This window comes from Octodon degus, unplaced genomic scaffold, assembly GCF_000260255.1.
Source record: "Octodon degus isolate 3935 unplaced genomic scaffold, OctDeg1.0 scaffold00051, whole genome shotgun sequence".
In the NCBI taxonomy this organism is placed as follows: domain Eukaryota; kingdom Metazoa; phylum Chordata; class Mammalia; order Rodentia; family Octodontidae; genus Octodon; species Octodon degus.
In genome coordinates, this window is record NW_004524627.1 from 5,401,194 (window position 1) to 5,421,898 (window position 20,705).

Consider the following 20,705-nt stretch of genomic DNA (forward strand, 5'->3'; position numbering starts at 1 on the left):
ATCTTTCCAGGTCAACATCTGTGAACTTATTTCAGGACTTTGTGATTGACCAATGCCTTGCAAATGTGTTAGGGTGGCGTCAAGGGCCAATTAGTGGGCCAATCCTCTTTCCTAATAATTGTGACAGCACCTGTATCAATAAGTCCTGAAAAACTCTTGTCGTTTAACCATTAGGTCATGAGCGGCTTTTGACTAGAAACATATTGTGCCCAATAAACATCTGAGGACCCAGACCCCCTGTTACCCCTGTGGGTGGAGATTGACTGGTTGGTGGTAGACATCAGTGGCAGCAACAACAACTGAGCAAAACGTTGACCTGCTTTGATGGGCGTGACATTGTTGGGTGAGGAGACCATGACCTTAATCTCACTATTATAATCATTGTCCACAACTCCAGGGGAGACATGAAGTCCCTCAAAAGTAGAACTACTACACTACACCCTATGATAAGGCCAAACATACCCTGAGGTGGGGGGCCAAAAACTCCAGTGGAAATGGATTGGGTTCCCATGTCAGGGATTAGTATTGTGTCGGAGGTGGAACTGAGATCCAGTCCTGCGCTTCCTGGGGTTGCCCTGACAAGGTTTGAAATGGATTGTTTTTTGCTGGCACAAAACCTGTCGCCCCAAGAAATTGCTTGGGTGTGGGGGCCTGGGGCTGGCCCTGTTTCCTGTTTCCCGGCTGCTGTGGGAGCAGAGGGTTTCCATAAATGTCTCTTTTGGATCTACATTCTCTAGCCCAGTGCTCACCTCGTTTACATCTGGGGCATAACCCAGGCCTTTTTACTTGAGCTTGGGTTTTGTTATTTTCTCCTTTACAATTTTTTGCTATATGACCAGGCTGACCACAAGTAAAGCAATTGTTATTTTGCCTCTGGCGGTGAAGGAGTTGGTCAACTGTACAACCCTGTAGAGCTGCAGCCATAGCCAAGCCCTGACGATAGGAAGGTCCAATGTCTGCACATAAACGTATGTGACCGGACAAATCAGTCTTTTTTCTGTGAGGTCTAATTGCGACCTGGCAGGATGAGTTGGCATTTTCAAAAGCAAGTTGTTTAACAATGTCAGAGGCTGTATCGGCATTGCCAAAAAGGCGCTCAGCGGCCTGTAAAAGGCGATTCACAAAATCTGAAAAGGGCTCTTCTGGTCCTTGTTGAATTTTTGCAAATGGGAAAGTTGCCTCCACTTCTACAGGGAGCTTCATCCATGCTCTAGTTGCGGCCAAATTAATTTGAGCAAAAAGACCAGCGTCATAGCGCATCTGAACTTCCTTAGTGGAATAGTCACCTGTGCCGGTAAGCATGGCAAAAGTCCAAGGATCGCCATTATCAGCATTGTTTTTTGCCATAATTTCACATTGCTCAAAAAAGTCAGATTACCATAAGAGGTAATTTCCCCCCGAAAGAGTTGCTCTAGCTAGGTCTAGCCAGTCCTTTGGAGTAGTCCAGCCCTGAGTCATAGAATCGAGGACAGCGATGGTATAAGCTGCAGTAGGGCCATATTGAGCAACTGCAGTTTTTAGTACTTTCAATACATTTACAGCAAAAGGGGCATGGGCTCTAACAGTCCGAGGCTTGGCCCCATTTTGGCCGGGGGCCATCATTTCTGAAACCGGATATGCCATGTTGGATAGAAGCTTATCATGTTCAGGCGCCATTTTGGGCAGGGGCCTATAGCCCAGGTGCCATTTTAGGGGTGCCACATGTCTGATCAACCTGCAAAGATTGTAAATGTAATATAAACCTCTCAAACAGTTGATTTTCCAGGTCCAAAAGCACATCGGAAGATTGAGGAGCAAATGTGGACAATTCATTATTATCAGGAGGCGGTTTTGTAGCAACTGGTGCTGCAACGGGGTCAGGACGGTATTTGGAAGCCTCTTTGGCTAAGTCTTCCCAATTGACCTCTTGTAAAGTGGTAAGGTTGGGACACAAAGATTTATAATGGGTCAGGAGAGGAGCCTCGGGCGGAGGAGGCGGCAAAAGCTCAGAAAGGGGAGGCGGCAGCTGCTCATTAGGGGAAGGTGGAAGCTGCTGGTTATCTTGGAGTTTAGTTAACACTTCATTTGCCTCCTCACCATGGAGAGAGGAGACGTCTGAACCAGCCTGGGAAGGGGCCGGAGCGGGCCTATTGGAGTTACGCAGGACAGCTTCTCCGTGGGTAATCATTTCCCAGACTAAAGGGTCTCTATGTCACTGTGTAAGAATCTCATCAATCAAGCCCCAGTATGAAAATGCTGTGACTGGGACCTTTTCAGGACCAAAAACTCTATAATAATCTTGTAATGCATCACCCACTCGTTTCCATCTTTTAGAATCTATTGTGCCCTCCAATGGAAACCATGGGCAAACCTCATGAATAAACTTAAAATACTGTAATAATTCCTTTTCCTTTACCTTAATCCCTTGTGTCTTGAGTGCCTTACTGAGGTTTTCCACAAAGAGTTCATGCTCGCTTAATGCTTGACCCATGCCGGAGAACGGGAAGGGGGTTGCCGTTCACTCACTGTGGCTCGAGCGGCGCAGCAGGCACTCGCGCTGTGTTGGCCTCAGAATTTACTTTCACTATCTGCTTCTAGCCGGTGCTCTCGAACAAGCTCCCTCGTTAAATCCTCCGTGCCAGGTCTCCACGTCGGGTGCCACCTGGCTTGGCCCGCGAGTCAAGACGTGGGGTAATAACCGGAGGAGGAACGGGGATGAACAAGACAGGGCAAGAGACACAAGAGACGGAGACAAGACAGACTTTCTGATCAAGTCTCATTTATTGAGGAAGTGAACAGTGTCTAAATAGCCATATAGTGGAAGTGGTTGGGTGGGACTAGTTGTGGATTGGTAGTGGAGGTCCAGGACCACAGGAAGACGTCGAGGCAAGTGGGGATTGGTGCGGCAGCACTTCTTGCCCAAATGAGGGAAAATGTAACAGGAGCGTTCTATCGCCCCCTACCCATGGCTAAAGATAAGGGTCTAGTTTTAGCCTTTGGCATGAGCAAAGCCCATTTTTCCACACCATTTACTAATGAGGCTTTCTCTCAGTGAAGGTGTTAGGCTCTTTTGTCAAAGATAAGGTGGCCGAGTGTGTTTGAAGTTGTGTCTGCATCTTTTATTCTGTTCCATTGGACCTTGGGTCTTTTTTCCCCAGAACCATGCTACTTTTACCACAGTAGCTCTGTAGTATACTTCCAAGCCAAGGATTGTGGTGTACTCTGCCTTGCCTTTGTTGCCCAGAATTACTTTTGTTATTCGAGGTCTCTTCTAGTTCCAAATGAATTTTAAGTTTGTTTTCTCAAGTTCTGTAACATATGCTATTGGTGTTTTGATTGGAATTGTATTAAATTTGTATCACAATTTTGACAATGTGGCCACTTTGACTATATTGCTCCTTTCTACCAAGGAAAAAGGGATATCTCTTCATTTTCTGATATCTTTGATCTCCTTTTGCAGAATACTGTAGTTTTCAATATAAAGGTCTTTTACTTCCTTTGTTAGATTGATTCCTAGGTATTTCATTTGCTTGGATGCTATTGGGAAAGATGTTATTTCACTAATTTCTCAGTAAGTTTGTTACTTATGTACAGGAATGCTATTGATTTTTGAGTGTTGACTTGGGGGTCTTCTATGTAGAATATAATGTCATCTGAAAATAATGATTTAATGTCTTCCTTTCCCATCCTTATTCTTTTCCCTTGTTTAATTGCTCTGGCTAATGTTTACAAAATGATATTGATAATTTTGGTGACAATGGACATTTTTATCTTGTCCCTAATTTTACAGTGAAATCTTTCAGGTTTTTCCATTTATAATGATATTGGCTATTGGTTTGTCACAGGTGGCTTTTATTAGATTGAGGTAAAGACCATCTTATTTCAATTTTCTATAGGATTTTTATCATGAGTGGGTTTTGTCATATGTTTCTTTTATTTATTTATTTTCTATTTTAGGACAGGGTCTACGGGGTCTACAGGATCTCAGTATGTAGATTAGATTCATAGTGATCCACCTCTGTTCAGCCTCCCAAGAGTTGGGATTACAGGTGTGCGCTACCATGCCCAGTCTCAATCGCTGTTTCAGTGCACCCTTGGGGCGGGACCAGCACATGTTGTATGCTTTTCCTATATCTACTAAGATGATCACATATATTTATGATTATTATTTCTTCTTTTTGAATTGTTCACAAGGATGTAGTGACCTTCTTTGTCTCTCTTAATGTTGGCTGAAATTCATTCTGTCCACAAATAGAATAGCTACTCCTGATTTTTTCTAGGTTCTTGTTGCATGGGGAATTATTTTCCATCCTTTGACTTCACTCTATGAAATTTTAAAAATTAAATGTTTCTGGGTGTGTTTGGAGTTGTGTCTGCATTTTTTATTGTTGGATCTTGCTTCTTGATCCATTCTACCAGTCTGTTTCTTTTGATTGGTGAATTGAGATCACTAACATTGATGGTTATACATTATATATGTGGACTTTCATTGTAATGTCATTTCCCTTTTCCCCCCTATTTAATTGCTTACCTTGTCCAGTGGTTAATGGAGTTATAGTCTTTCTTATTTTTTTTTCTATAATGTCCTTCAGAACATTTTGGAGTGCTGGCTTGGTGGTAATGAGTTCTTCATGTGCTCTTTGTCATGGAAATATCTTATTTCTCCATCAATTTTGAAAGATAATTTTGCAGGGTAAATCAATGTGGGTTGGTGGTTGTTTTCTTTTAGGGCTTGAAATACTTGACTCCAAGTTTTCCTTGAGAGTTTGAGAAGTCTGCTGTGATTTTGCTATGTTTTTATAGGTGATTTGTTTCTTTTTTCTATTTGCTTTTAACATTTTGTACTTGTGTTGAATTTCTGGAGTCATCACTATTACATACTTTGGTGTGGATTTCTTTTTGGTCATGACTAATTAGAGTTTTACATGCTTCACTTATCTGTACGTTGATTTTTTTCCACGCTTGAGAAGTTTTCTGGAATGACTTCTGTGAACTGTTTGTCTCCTGCTTTTTCATTGACTCTAACGAATCTTATGTAATTCCTTTTTGCATCGTCTTGCAGCTGTTGGATTTCTCATGGTTCTTTAATATTTTAAAGAAATCTTTTTCATGGTTTCATGATTGATAACTGTAATTCTGTATTTTATGTCTTACAGTCTGTCCTCACATTGGCTCATTCTGCTGAGTATACTTTCAATGGAAATTTTAATCTCCTGCCTATCCATTTGAATCTGTTTCATGGATTCCATTTCTAAACAATGTCACTGAAGAGAGCACTCTGCCCATTGCCCAGGAGAGATCTTGGACATAAATAGTCATTTTCTTCATGTCTTTTTTTCTGTAGGCAAAGGGAAGCCACTAAAGCTTTTTTTTTTTTTTCTGGAACCAGGCATTGAACTCAGGCCCTTGTGCTTGCCAGGGAAGCGCTTATTCCACTGAGGCATCTCCCAGGCCCCATAAAGCTTTTTAAGAAAGGCAACAAAGTGGTAAGAATGTCTGTAGCAGGGTGCTGTGAAACATATCTCAGTACTCAGGAGGTTGAAACAGGAGGATTATCTTGAATTCAAAGTTAGACTGAACTACAGAGTGCTGGTACTACAGGTGTGTGTCCCCATGTTCAGCTGAAAATAATTTCCAACGTATTTTCCTTTCTTCTTTTTCTTGCTTTTTTTTTTTTTTTTTTTTTGTGGTACCCAGGATTGAACACAGTATTTTTGCACTGAGCTACCTCTCCAACTCCTTTTATATTTTTATCTTGAGACAATGTCTTATTAAATTATCCAGGGCAGGCTCAAACTTTTGACTCTCCTGCCTCAGACTCCCAGGATGCTAGGATTACAGCCATGTTCCACCAGGCTCAGTTCAACATTCTAAGAAAAGTTTTGTAAGTTAAACTTTATTTTCAGCTTCATACCCAGGTGATCTTCTTAAGATTCATTGTATAATGCTTGGGAGTAGAAATAATTTACCCCCTTCCCATTGCAGTGTTAGGGGTTGAACCCTGGGCCTCACACATGCTAGGCAACTGCTGTGCCACCAAGCTATATCCTCCATCCTTTTTATTTTTTAATCATGAAGAACCTATTAAAATCTATTAGGATGAGAAGCAAGACTTAGGTAATTGTGTGCTAGTTATTTTGAACAATATAATGAATTAGGTAAAATTTGTCAGCACTGTGAAATGAAGACTATGACCTGCCTAGGGCAGAAATACTTAAAAAAATGCTACCTTCTATGTGGTAATATGAATGGCAGGAGTTCTACCCTCAGCTGAGGCTTGTTGGCAGCCTAGAACTCATTCCAGTGCATCGATCATTGCCCAGAGTATTCTGGATTTTTTTCTCCTCTGGGGCACATGGCCAGCAGGGTGGACTCTGGAGTTCAGGGCTCATGGGCATCAGGTCACACTTCCTCTGCTGAGGAGTTGCTTCAGTAACTGAGACTTTTCTATAAAATGGGGTTATCAACTGTACCTTATAAATAAATATACCATATAAGAACTTTGAAATTTGTTTGTTGACATCTACAGAACAGGTACTCATGACTCACACAGGTACAAAATGAACACATACCAGAGTTTATTATCCAATGAGAGAACCACAAAAGTATTAAAACCTGACTTGATTTTCAATGGGCTAAAACTAATTTGTATTTATGTGATAGGAATCATTTACATAGCAAGACAAGAAATAGTCACATTAAATTTCCTATCGAACTCTACCTCTATGGAATTGTAAAGTAACTCATTCAAAAACATCAGCACATCCTGCATATATCCAGTGAAGACACTCAAGCATCTCTTTGGCCCATTCCAAACTCCTGAACCTTTCTTGCAAAGCTTTATTGTGAAGGTTTATAACTTCATCTATGTAAAGCATACAACTGCCTGATTCAGAGCATACATTCAACACTATTATCACTTTTCAAATCTATAGCATATTCCTCTGAATACTTATGTTTTCAGCCTTGAAAGGAATATCCATTTTTTAAAAAAACAGCCAAATTATCTGAACCAAATCTGTGAAAAAATACTAATTTTGCTTTTAAAAAACAAGGTTTTGTTTTGGTTTGGGTTCTACCCCCAACACGGCAGAAAACTTTTTGTTGATGGTATAACTGCTTTCATAAATTGTTGAAACATTTCAAATTGTTAGAAACATTTAGAAAATCAAGTATTGAGTTCCACATTGTTTAACTTTCCAAGATAAATACTTGGAAAAATTACATAAAGAGTATGTGGTATGTTCGCTTAAAATTCACTCTAAGTTTCCCAAGCCTGGGCACTAGCATGAACATAGCTGTCATGTGACCAGTGTGCAGGGGAAGCCAGGAAGGCACTCAAAGGTATTCAGTGAGAGCTGTGTCGATAGGATCAAGTTTATTGTAGATGAGGTAATTACTTGATGAACACGTGGTCTTGCTTTGTGGGGAGGTTACTCTAAAAGCAAGATACCATGAATAAGCTAAATCACAGTCAGCTGAGCTACATCATTTCCTTTTCCTCTTGGTTTTGACACCCAACTTCCCCTTTATTTAGGGTTGACACATCTAAGCCAAGCTTCTCATGGAGAGGTGACTTAGGAAATGGAGCAATGTATCTTGCGGGGTTAGCAGAGAAATGTCCCCGCTCTGTGGCCTGACTTTGGTCAAAGTGACCATTCAGTCTAGAGCTCCCTAGAAGTACAGGGAGCATAGGTCCTGCTCCAGCCCTCCCAAGTCAGAATCCACTTTTTGGTGCTAAGGATTGAAACCAGAGCCTCAACCACTAGGCTGTAGGTCTAGCCCCCAAAATCATCTTAGCAGATGTATGTGCTTATGAAGGTTTGCTCCCTGGACAACAGCTGAGGCCCCCAATCCTGCTTTCCTGGTATAATGGAAGACTTCGGCTCTGACCTCAGACTTCACAGTAAGCATCTGCTTTGTTTCCCACCACTTGCCTACTTGTAATTTTTTTTTTAGTCTTTTATTTATTTGGTACAGGATCTTACTATGCAGCTTGGAACTCATAGTGATCCTCGTTGTCAGCCTCCCTAGTGCTGGCATCACAGGCAAGAGCCACCACCATGCTGTTTGGGGGCTGGAAAGGTGTGCCCAGGATTCTGGCGCAGCATGGCATGAGGTACTGGGGAATCAAATCCAGGTCCTTGTACTTGCCAGGCAGGCGCTTAGACGTCTAAGCTATCCCCCAGCCCACCTGCCTACTTTTCAATGTGCTGGGACGACCAGACAGGGTCTTTATTAATAAAAGTCCTCCTGAATTGTAGCTGCCTGCCTGCAGACCTTGTCCTGCACCACTCCCTCTCCTGCCCACTTTAAGCCCTTTGTGCCTATCCTAATTCTCTGCAGGCACATCCACATGATGAGCAGGGAGCTATAAGCTCACATCTGGCACTGTGCAACTGGCATACTGTATGCTCAGACATGCTTAATGAATAGCTGTAACTTGATCTAATTTATGTATAGGAACACTACACTGCTTGTTTTCTGTGCCGCAGATGAGATACACTTATGCGCAGAGCACATTTTCCTTCTGGCCTTCACATGGAAAATTAATGATGGAAATCTTTATATTCTATATAAAAACAAAATCAAGTTTATATATGAAAATGTCTAAAAATTAAATTTTTTTCAAATAAAAATACATTTCTGGTATGCACTGATAAAAAAAAATATCAAGTGCTTTGTTCCCCTACAACTCCCTTGCTTTTGCCTACTTTCTCCTGGAAGCAACTGACATTCCATTGCCTACATATGGAAAGTGAAAACCTGCTGACTTCACGTGAAGCAGACTGCAACTGCTCTTTTCACATCTGTGTAAGTACTTCCTGCCAATGTTCTTCCTTGGGTGTCACTGTGAGAATGCCTGTACATGAGGACACTTCATCCATTTCCCTGGAGAAAGGGAAGAGCTAACATGTCAAAAGTGATTTTCCAGGTCACACTACAGGAAAGCTATGCTGCTCTGCTCACGGAGCTGGGCCAATGCTGGCCAAATGGTGGGAGGCTGGCCTGGCCGAGCTGCCAGGAACCCACTAGGGCTGTAGGCTGGCAGCAGGGAGAACCGGCTTCCAGACTGCGAGCTGAGAGCCATTCATAGGTCCCTTTTGCCACCAACCTGCATTTTGATCACAGCATTACTGGTTTAGCTGTGCTTTTCAGTTAAGTCTGATAGAAACTGGTTTCAGTCCAATTATTCCAAAGGGTAGTCCAAAGATTAGTTCACATAATGCAACGACGTATTGTAGAAGCAGACTACAGCTGTTTTCCTTAATCTATTTACAATCTTCCTACCAAGAAGGTTAAATGAACTCTATTAACATTAGGTTAGGACTAAACAAATGCCACAATCACAGGCATGTTTCTTTTGAGCTATCTTTGCTTCACTTTTCTGAGCTCAAAAAACACAAGGGAAAGGTGTGCAGAATGAGAATCGGTATCTGCCTGGTGTGCAGTGAGGACAGAGCAGTGGCCCCTTCTGCTGCCATGGCTGAGCCGGCAGGCAGGAGGCGAGGCAGCAAGATGTGCTCACAGCAGGTTAGGAGCCCAGTCTCAGCTCCTTGCTAGCACCGAAACAGTCCACAGCATTGCTGTCTGCTGCCTGGAGGGTGGTTTCATTACTGTTCTTAGGCCCAAAGTCAGAGGAAGGGCTTCTGATATTTCCTCTGAGTCCATCTGCATGCTTGCTTATTGCTAATTTTTCAAATGAGGTGCACTGCTCCAGAGGCAACGAGAGGTGCAATGGTTCTGTACCGGATCAGGTGCTGTGAGCCCTCCTCCAAGTCAATCACGTAGTCCCTGAAAAAGGCACGAAAACATTTATCTGCAGAGCTCAGCTTCCCCTCTGTGGGGTTATCTGCCATGGGGAAAGACAGATGTCACTCACTTTTGCTCATCTGCTTCAGGTTCTACCAGTATGTTTTCTTGTCGTTCTTTCACTCTTAGAAACACGTATGAATCTAGATCTGGTTTGGGAACTGCCAGAAAAACAATAAGGCAATCAGAAAATGCAGAGGAAAGTTGCTGTTCTGAATGGTATTAAGCCCTGAAGAGCCTCTGGTGTAAAAGCAGCTTGGGAGGGTGACCTGAGGAGACATCTAGCTGCCCAGGAAACCACTTAATAACTGAGGAGTTCTTAAGAGTGTGCAGGAGTTCTGTCAAACAGTGGCCCCTGATCTGAAAGTGCAACACTTGCCACTTGAAGATACACTTATAAGTGAAATAAACCAGACCCACATGTGTAAATATCATATTGTCTCCCTAGTATAAGAACTCAAAAGAGGAATTACATATAGAAAGGTACAACACAAAAGGAAAGCGAGAACTTGAGGACTGGACAATGAGGAGTAGGCAAGGAGAAAAGCTGGGAAACATGACAGGGGCAAAGCCATGCATTTGTATGCATGAGATGGGTGGTACAGTGATCCTGAGGTATATCAGCAGGTTTTTGAGACTAGTGGTTGCCTGGTAAGATTCTCACCCTGACTAACTGTATATGCTGGTGCCTGTGAGCCAGGCGATTGCACTGAGGATGGCGATGTGTAATAGAGGGGTCACACTTGGGAGTGCCTGCCATCCTGGTCTTTTAAATATATATTTCTTGTCATGACATACCATTTATTTCCATAATGTCTCTCAAGTAAAGTTTTTTTGCTTTTTTTTTTAAAAGGGTAATAACTGAAAAAAAAAAAAGACAATAAGAAAAAAAAAATGTCACAGGTCTGTCCTGTTACAATTCTGTATATGGTTAGATTTCTAAATTTCTTTGTAAAAACATGTAAATGCTTATTTCTACTTTTTTAAAATTATTTTTCCTTGGGCTGGGGAGACAGCTCAGTAGAATAAGTGATTCCCTGGCAAGCACAAGGGCCTGAGTTCAATCCCTGGTTCCACAAAAAAAAAAAAAAAAAAAAAAAAAAAAAATTATTTTTCCTTCAGATTCTGTAAGGACTTAAAGTTCAACATATCAATATTTGATGGAAAATACCTGTTCCATGATATGCCAAAGATGTTTGATTATTAGACAGATAGGGTAAACCGAACTGCATATATTGCAGGTTAATAATTAGCTTCTCTTCTGGAGGGTTAACAACCTAAATTAGCAGACCAAAACTGGAGAAAACAAAGGGCTGCAAGGTCAGCCAACATTTTGGCCCTAGTCTTTCAAGGTCAGTGAAGACTCAAGACATAGGAGAACCTGTACTGTAACATCATGTAACTCAGTTGTGCTCCAAATTTTCTGATCAAGGAGATTATGGAGCCACAGAGGAAAGTGATCAATGATGTATAGTATGCTTGAGGAGAATCACATGGAGAGGAAAAAACATTCTCTCAGGCTTTCACAGACAGCAAATTGGTCAAGCAATGGCCGTGACTCATCCTCATGGCTGACAATGACAAAAGATCTACAAAGTGCGGTACAGGGTTACAGGATAAATCCTGAGGGTACTTGACTGACCTTATCAGATACAAAAGTTACATTTCTTGTTATATAGGTCTTGCTATATCTTGGTCTTAACCATCCAGCAGAAAAGTATAAAAACGAGGTATATAAAGTAAAGCCATATTAACACGATGAGCTATAAAAGGCTCAAGTCAATAGCTTCTGAGGATAACCCACTAATATTATAGACTGATAGACAGTGTTGGATTGTTTAGCTGAATTCAAACACCTATAGTATTTAAGATACCAATAGAATATCCACCTCTGACAGGACTGAAAAAAAAAGGGGGAGGATACAAAGGAAAGATTATATTGTATTTATATACACAAAATAGATATACAGCTACTTTCGCTTAATTCAATGAGAAGAGGTGTACTAATAGTGCTTGGACAGGATATCTGGTCTGCTTCTTGTACTATGGAGAACCACTAAGAAGATAACAATGTACAATGTATTCATTATTGAAAATGTCCTACTCATTAGCTTTGAAACTGTCTCATTCATATTTGTTTCTCAGTTAAATTAAAAAAAATAATAAAAGTGCAACACTCCAAGACCCCAGTGCATGCTTGGAACTCTGGATGGAACTAAACCTTACAAAGTCCCTGACTTAAGAACATTCAAGTTTTGAACTTTCAGACATGAAAGGATCTCCAGTAACAAAGGTTCATAGATGTGAACAAATTGTGGAAATAGCGCACGTGTCTGTGGGACACTGTCTTAGTCACATTGCCACAGTTGTGCTGCTGTGTGCTTAAATGTGCAGGGTAACAGGTACCAACTGGAGGAGGGAGGGTGGAAGAGAAGGTGGCACTAAAAATCATCAGCCAGAGGACATGGAGGGCAAGACGGAATTTCACTCATACCTGACAGCAGCACCGGTTTCTGATGTATTCAATTCTGTCTTCCCCGTCCCCCCTTAGAAAAATGATCTGCTGATGTTTGAATAGTGGCTCTTTTTTCTCATCCTGGGTGACTCTACCCCCTCCCTCCTTCAATCAGTTGACTCCATGCAATCCCCCATGTGCCTGTTGTACCATACCACCATTTTAGGGTAACTGTAAAAATAAACATAATTTATAGTGCTCAGTTCTTTTATGTTTTACATTGTATATTTGTATCAAAGCTGTTTAAGACTCATGTTGTTAGACTTACAAATGAATTTGACTTAATGAAAGTTCACCTGGAAAGGAATTCACCTATAAGTTGGGGACTTGCTATATATATATTTTTTTCTTCATATATAGATAAAGTTTAATTTAAAAATTAGCCACAGTAAGAGGTTAACAATACTTAACAGAGCAGTTGTAATAATGCTGCCAAAAACTTATGTGATCTTTCTTGAAAGGTCTTTATAGAGCACAGCTCATACTCACTCTGGGTGATGTGAGAGGGTACACTGCCTTATGAGAGAGTGACACAGGCACTGGGACACAGCAACAGGCTACTAGCAAGGAATTTGTCAACACAAGCACTGTGATTCAGGAACAGCCAACCTGCTAAAAGCCATTTTCACAGGGCATGGTGGCACACACCTGTAATCCCAGCCTTCAGGAGACTGAGGCAGGAGGATCATTGAGAGTTTGAGACCAACTTGGGCTACATGGTGAGTTCAAGGTCAGTCTCAATTATCTGAGGAAGCTACTTATCTCTTCCTTTGTACCATGTGAGGATACAGAGAGCACCATGATGTGGGACAGGTGCTTACTAGACACCAAATGTACTGGTGTCTTAAACCTGGACTTCCCAGCCTGCAGAACTGTGAGCAGCTCAGATGGACCCTTGGGGCTTCTGGTGTGGCTCGAGTCCAGGTGAGCGCAGAGAAGCTTGTGAACAAGGTGGGATCCACCTCCTGGGGAACTGTTTGAGCTGGTCTGGCAGCTGTGCCTGTCAAGGCCTTACTCACATAAAGCAGGCTGTGTAAGACTGAGAAACACAGACTTCCCTGGAAGCTAGGGGCCCAGCTGCTTAATCTGGGGCTAGGGGTTCCTAATTTCTTCAGCCGAATTCGGGAGCCAGTGAAAGGGGTACTGAAGCAGCATCTCAGACAAGCTACCCTTCCCCTCACTGCTCCCTCTTCTTCATCTCCCTGCTCTCTCCTGCCTAACTAGAGAAACTTCTCACTGGAGATGAGGTGGCCTTACTAGAGGTAATGGGGACCCAGACGGTTTCCCAGCCTCCTGCGTTCCAGATCTGCAAGGTGGACAATTGTACCCTGCAAGGAGAGGCGTGGGTGGGTGCCCACATCTTGGTGCTCATCCTTCACAGACAGTGGCAGATGGTGCTGATGGGATGGGCCCTGGGAACACAATGTGATGTCTGTGTCTGCAGAGGCAGCCTCAGGAGTCCTGCCTCTCTGGAAAAGCCCAACAGTTACAATGGAATGGTGACTTCCGCCATCATCCTTTCTTCTGTTAATCAGAGCCTTTCCTCTCCTCTCTTGGCTCTTATCTGTACACTTAGTTTTGCATATTTGAGAAGAAAGAATGAAGATGATGATCCTACTCAAGCCCCTGAAGGTGAGCGTGGGCTGAGAGGAGCTTTGCTTACCTGCTCTTAGGAAGTCTACCTTCTGCAAGTTTGGAGGCATGTGCTTTAAGGCGACGTTCTTCAGATAGGTCTCCGTGTGAGCCATGAACCTGAAATACAGAGTGCAAATGACCATGGCACACGGCACAGAGCTGGCAGGCAGATCTAAGATGAGGCTCTTGCATGGGTGGCGTGGCTATCACCATCAAGTGCAGGCCCAAGCTGAGGACCAAGGCAGTGCCAATGTCTTGCTCACTCACTCCTTGGCAAAGGCAAACTCCTCTGGAGAGAGGCTGGAAGGCTCCCCTTCAGGGCGTGTCTTCTCCTTCTCAAGGACATGCGGGAAAAACTTCTCTATCTGTGAGGATAAATAAAAATCATGTTAGCTGTCGGGATTCAAATGTCAAATATACTCATTTCATTTCCCTAATTTTTTTAGTGTCTATGTAGTGAGGCTGGCCTGAAACTCCCTATGTAGCTGAACTCCAAGCTGTAATCCTCCTGTCTCAGCCTCCTGATTGCTGGGACCACTGGCATGTGCTGTCACGCTCAGCTCTCAAACACACTAGCTTTCTGAAGGAGGTCAAGGGAAGGGGCTGGGGACACAGTTCAGTAGCACAGGGTAGTCTAGCATGGGTCAGGCCCTAGGTTCAAACTCTAATAGCCCCGCCCTCTCTCCCCAGTAAAAAGGAAAACCTGACATAAGGCAAGTTTTCATTAAGACTCTAATAATAAGATCTAAGTGCTAGACTTCAGGAAAGTAGGCTTCTGAGAATTCAGAAAAGATAAAGGCTGTGAAAAGATGGTTCCATATGGGAGACTTTCGTCAAAGAAATAAAAGACACTGAAGAAAAGGCCCATCACTTAACATTCTTATGTTAAGAATGTTAATACAGGATATAATTTTAGGAGCTGAGATATACATGAAAGCTGGAAGGATGTATGCAGAGTATACAAGCAGACGTAGCAATGATAACTACTTATAATAATGATATCTACCAGATTTTTGGAAAAAACATTTAAGAGCAGGAACAATCTGCAGACCCAACACTCCCCAACAAGAATACAAAACCTCAAAACACCCACAACCAGACAAAATGAAAGCTCGGAGCTATGAAAAGGCATGCATTCAGAACTAGGAAGGCACCAGCCTGCCACGTCATCAGTGCTGTCACTTCTGTTCTTCGGCTGTAGGGGAAATGACAGTTGTGAGGAGGAACATCAGCACTCACCTGTTTTGGCCAGGACCAATTGTGTCCTGGGAGAAATTAACATTTGTAGGGAGCTACTTTTTTCTTGTCATAGACAAATTGCTATTATATCACTTAGTATATTAAAAATAGATGTATTTTTTGTATCTTCATGATCTTGGAAAAAAAAATTAACTAAAATCTAAAATCAGAAGAGGGCTGAAAGACTGGACACAGGTAAATCTCCTGGTTTTCCAAAATGGAAAGAAGGTGATGCACCTTCCAATATAGAACAAGGCTTTCATGTTGGCAATGGCACTATATTAGAATAGGGAATTTTGAAAGATGGCTTCTAAAGACAAAGGAAAGGACATACAGTAGTTAACATGAAGAGGACTGACCTGAGTAGCTGGGGAGAAGAAAAGTGGCCCACTAGTTGGGATGAGGAGGCATATATATCTTTTTAAAAAAATCTGATAATGTCTTTGTGACTTTATGTGGACAAACTAAACCTGGAACTCAGAGATAATATCAACTAGAAAGTTCACAAATGGTTGAATGAAAAATACAGTGGTTACATCAATGGATGGATAAAGATATGTTTTTTTTTATACAATGTCATAAAGAAGGATAAATTTGAGACATTTCTAGGTAAATGGATGCACCTTGAGACCATATTCTTAAGTGAAATAAATAAGGACCAAAATATATAGTAGATACTTGGAAATGAAAAGAAAATGTTCAAATGAGAAAGAGAACAAGGGAAGGAGAAAGAAGAAAGGACAAGAAAAAATGAAAACAAAGCCTCTGAAAATAAGGAGCAAAACAGGGGTTGAAGGGAGAGGAATGGGAAAAAGAATCTAGATATATCATGTACATGTACAGGTACAAGTTCCCTATGACAAATGCGATCACTATGTCTATCTAAAATGTACCAAAAAAAAAAAAAAACAAAAAACAAAAAACCAAGGACACAGTGGCTACAGTCTGCAGGAAAACTGCTGGTGAAATATTCTTATCATTGGCTCAGTGCTACTGTTTTTAGGTTCCTGGGGATGGAATCCAGGGCCTTGCACAAGCTAAGCAAGTGCTTTTCCACTGAGGTATACCCCAGCCTTGGCTTACTGCAGATACAACTTTTATGACACACACATGAAAACTGCTGCTTATGAAAAAAAGAGGCTAAAAATCCTGACGAAACAAAGTATTAAGAGATTGCTTTTTTGTGACAAGATCAAGGTTGAGAGGCCAGGAAAACAAATTAATTAACTTATTTATTTATTAATTTATTTATTTTTGGCGGAACCAGGGATTGAACTGAGGCCCTTGCCTCGCCAGGGAAGCGCTTATTCCACTGAGCCATCTTCCCGGCCCCTGACAAATCTTTTTTAAAAAATAAAGTCTAAGAAATATACATATCAAAGCTCTACACTTAAGAGATCAAAAACCCAAGCCATACAGACAAGATGGTGAGTGAATAGGGAAATTACAACCTCCACACTTCAGGAGGCTTGCAGGCGAGTGTGGAAGCTCTGACTAGCACATCTGCCACATATGCTAATGTGACACTAGAAGTACCACATCAATTTTAACTTCCAAACAACAAAAGCAATCATCTTATTTCACCCAAGTGGTCAAACCACAACTGAGAGATTAATCTAAGATATGATAAATGAAAGCCTTTCTGGAGAAGAGATGAAGAGAGTAAATGGATTTAAAGAGTTGGAATGTTTCCTAGAGAGAATATCTGGATGAGAACTATAGGCTGATAGCTGAGGAACTGTCATATAGAAGAGAGAATGAATTTGATTTATAATATGTAAAGAGACAAAATGGAAACAAGAAACTCTAAGAAACAATTTTCAATAGTTAAAACATGTATGAAGAATGTATCATAATTACATATTTAGGACTTGGAGTGCCACAGTGCTATTGTAGAATGTGAAGTTATCAAGCCCCATTTTGACACAAAACAATTTTTAAAACTATCTCTTCCTAGTCACTATTTCCTATTTAACCAATGCAAATGACTCCACCCTCAGAAGCACCTTAGTGTACCTCAGGGGGCACCACTCATAGGAGAAAATCAGACCATAAATGTGGAAGGTGTCCCAGTACCTGTTTCAATGCACTTCCCAGAATAGTCAGTTGGCTGCCTGACTCTGGCTATCCTGATGTGGGGTAATTAGCAGCATCTTCAGGCTTTAGACCCTCACAGACTCTGCCCACTATCTCCCCAGGAAATCCGGCTACATTACAAAACATCACTGCCGTCATGCCCACTGGAATCTCTATGTCAAACCTTCATGAGTCGACACCGCAAGTAGCTGCTGAGGACATAGCGGATCCTCTCCATCTCCATTTGATGGATGCTGACTTTCAGATCTTCCTTTTTGGCTCGTTTGAGATTTTCTTCCTATTAAAAGAGAAATTATTGGCTTGTGATGTGGCTCACCTCCAGCACCACAGGGTAAAATAAAAGACAGAGAAAGAGAAATTAAAGTATTAAAAAAAAATGTTAGTCAAAGACTAGGGACCATTCAGCACTAGCAAAGTTGAGAATGTAAAGACTGTTTCACTGAAGGAAACCAAAAAGTCAACCATGTAAGAATTCTCATTTTCTTTTCATTTTTTAATTGTACAAATATGATTATATTCCCATTGTATAAATTTCAAGTAATACTTATTTACTTTTAGATAATAACTGAATAGAATCATATGGTCAGCCTCAAGGGCCCAGAAAGACTAATCCATGTGTAAAGAAGATAGTGTAACACAGAAATGTCTAAGGGGCCTAAAAAGCAATAATAAAACGCTAGTTGAGAAACTGTGAAATACCAACATTTCTTTCTTTTTTTCTTTTATATTTATTTATTTATTTTTTGTGTGTGTGGCCAGCTCAGCCCACCAGGGGGCGGGGCTGGCTGGCATGTGGTGCTGGGGGATTGAACCATGGTCCCTGTGTTTTGCTTAGTTTAGCTTGTTCTAAGTAGGTGCTTTAGACCACTGAGCCATCTCACCAGCCCATACCAACATTTCTAAAAAGTCTCTGAAGTTGATGACATAAGGCCAGATCAGCTAAGGTAAGGACCACAGATTTGAATGTCTACAGGCCAGGTAGAAAAGAGTATGATGGGGTATAGGGGAGGCTGTCAGGGGTTGTGGGGAAGAGAACACTATACAGGGGTAGCCCTTAATCTGCTCTGTCAGCTGTTCTCGTGTGGAAACATGGGTCAGTGACATCAGATCTTTACAGACTTTACACTGAGGCTGATATCTAGATATTTATAAGAACTTTCATGCTTTCTAAATGTGGATAATATAAAATATAAAATAGAATAATACTTAAAAGTACTGGGCTGAGTAGAACAAAACAGATTTGTTATCTGACAAGCCTCCCCTATACTCACCAAATGCTTTAACCTTCTCTTCCTTCATGATCAAACAACTCTTACCATATGATCTAGCTGTTCCATGACACATTCTACAATTTCAGGCTTGCTTTCTAGCAGCTCGGGGGCAAATTTTTCATTCATCCAGGCCTAAAAAGAACGAGAAAGAAAACAGAGATCATTTAATGGTGGATCAAAATAATTCAGGAAATCAAGTTAAACCAATAAAAACCATAGACTTTTCTGGCAAAGAAAACTAAGTAACAGGAAATACTGGGAATGCTTTGAAGACAAACTATGTTTTATTGATGGCTTTCCCACATCTTCTAGTGAGGAGGATGTGTTCGTTCATAATCATTTATTCAACTGTTATTAAAAAAAAATCACCACCTACTTTAGTAGCTGGTGTAACTTAGAGAGTACTGCCACCTTGTGTTCTGAGTCACTCACTGGTCACCCAGTAACAGTAACATCCAACACGGCTACTTCCCTCCAGGGGGCGCCCCTCATAGTTTTCATTGTGAGAGCTCATGGAGATTCTATGTACCCATCTTTCCCTCTCATATTTATACTATGTGGGAAATGGCTACAGGTATCCTCATCTTATAGATGGAAAAACAAAAACATGTTATTCACCTTCTAATTGCTTCCAGTAATAAAAGATTATAATAGAAATAGATTTATTTTTTCAAGGTCTCAGAGCATGAGGTTAAATGTCCCATTTATAACTTGGGCCCCCTGTTCCATGTCTTTTGCAGATTAGGGAACTAAGGAGAACTAATTTCTTTTATCTTTCAACTACTGAGTTTAAGCATAGCTTAGAATTTATATCAGGCCCAACTTATTTTTTCTAATATCCTTGAGTCTCTACTTCCCTAATAATAGTCACCCTGGCACATCATTAAATACTGAGTATTCCTATAATCATAAAATTGTTTTTCAGGTGCCTGAGCTTCTTAGTGTTATTTATTTATTTCTTGTGTATGCACAGGGGACTGAACTCAGAATCTTTCACATGTGAAGCCAAGAGTTCTTGAGCTGCTCCCCCAGGCTACAGCTATACAATCTTTATAGTGAGAATACAACAGATCATATTTTCTGGAGACCTTTCCAAAAGTCACTGATACAAACACTTGTGTATGTACAATTTCATTAAGAATATGGTTGTTAGTTTAAAAGTCCCATGTGTCCCCTTTCTCAGTAGCCTGAGTTTAATGTTTAGGTTTTCTTTTATAGTTTTAATGCATTTGTATCTCTGCAAAATACTTCCCAACCTTCTCGTGACAGGACATTCAAAGAACATGATAAGGCTTCTATGTCACAAGAGGGTAAATAATGTAGACTTAGGGAGATCTTTCATTTATGATCATAAAACATTAGGAAAAGTTTTCTATTTACAGAAATCTTTCAAATAAACCTTCAAAAGTTGTGGTGAGAGATTTGTGATTAAATCCACAATCATTAAAAAAAAAAAAAATCAGGTTCTATGCTTGAAGTAGTGACATCTGGTTCCTAATGATTTTGGCGGAGCGGTGGTGCCAGGGATTGAACCCAAGGTCTTTTACATGCCAGGCAAACACTACCACTGAGCTACGTTCTCAGCCATTACCTGAACTTTTAATGACAGCCTGTCCATCACTGTTATGAGTTAACTGTGTCTCCTTTAAAACTGCCTCTATCGGCTGGGTGTCCATACCTCAGTGATGGAGTGATTGCCTAACATGCAGGAAGCCCTGCATTCTACCCAGAATTACAAAACAGAAAAACTCTGTATGTGGAAGTTCTAACTGCTGGTACCTCTGAATGTAACGATATAAAGTCAGGGCTTTTTAAGAGGTAACTCAGTTACAATGAGGTTATTAGGATGGGTCATAACTTAATGACTGATGTCTTTAGAAGAGGAAAAAAGTTTTGTCACAGGTACACACAGGAGGGAAAATGATGTGGAGATTGGGAGAAGACAGCCACCTATATGTCTAGGAATCAGGTCTCAGGAGAAACCACCTGTGCTGGTGCCTTGGTCTTACCCTCTAACTAAATAAACTTCTATTGGTTAAGCCATCCAATCTGTACTACTTTGCTATGTAGCCATAGCAAACCAACATAATTATTGAGAGACTCTGCACTGCACATACCATCTCTTTTTTTTTTTTTTAATTTTTATTTATTTATTT

General features: G+C 41.1%; 1 protein-coding gene across 2 annotated transcripts in view; it reads right to left on the reverse strand.

Moving 5' to 3' along the window:
• Positions 1-6,970: 6,970 nt before the first annotated feature.
• The window catches only part of Gins4 (GINS complex subunit 4), an 18,675-nt gene continuing 4,940 nt past the window's right edge, over positions 6,971-20,705 (reverse strand). For both annotated transcript variants that reach the window (XM_023717313.1, XM_004633074.2), the window contains exons 3-8: positions 18,595-18,681; positions 17,442-17,555; positions 14,210-14,307; positions 13,971-14,059; positions 9,863-9,953; positions 6,971-9,774 (exon numbers count right to left, since the gene is read on the reverse strand). In XM_023717313.1, coding sequence (XP_023573081.1) covers positions 9,678-9,774; positions 9,863-9,953; positions 13,971-14,059; positions 14,210-14,307; positions 17,442-17,555; positions 18,595-18,681 — 576 coding nt within the window. In that variant the 3' untranslated portion in view covers positions 6,971-9,677. The remainder of the gene's footprint in view (positions 9,775-9,862; positions 9,954-13,970; positions 14,060-14,209; positions 14,308-17,441; positions 17,556-18,594; positions 18,682-20,705) is intronic.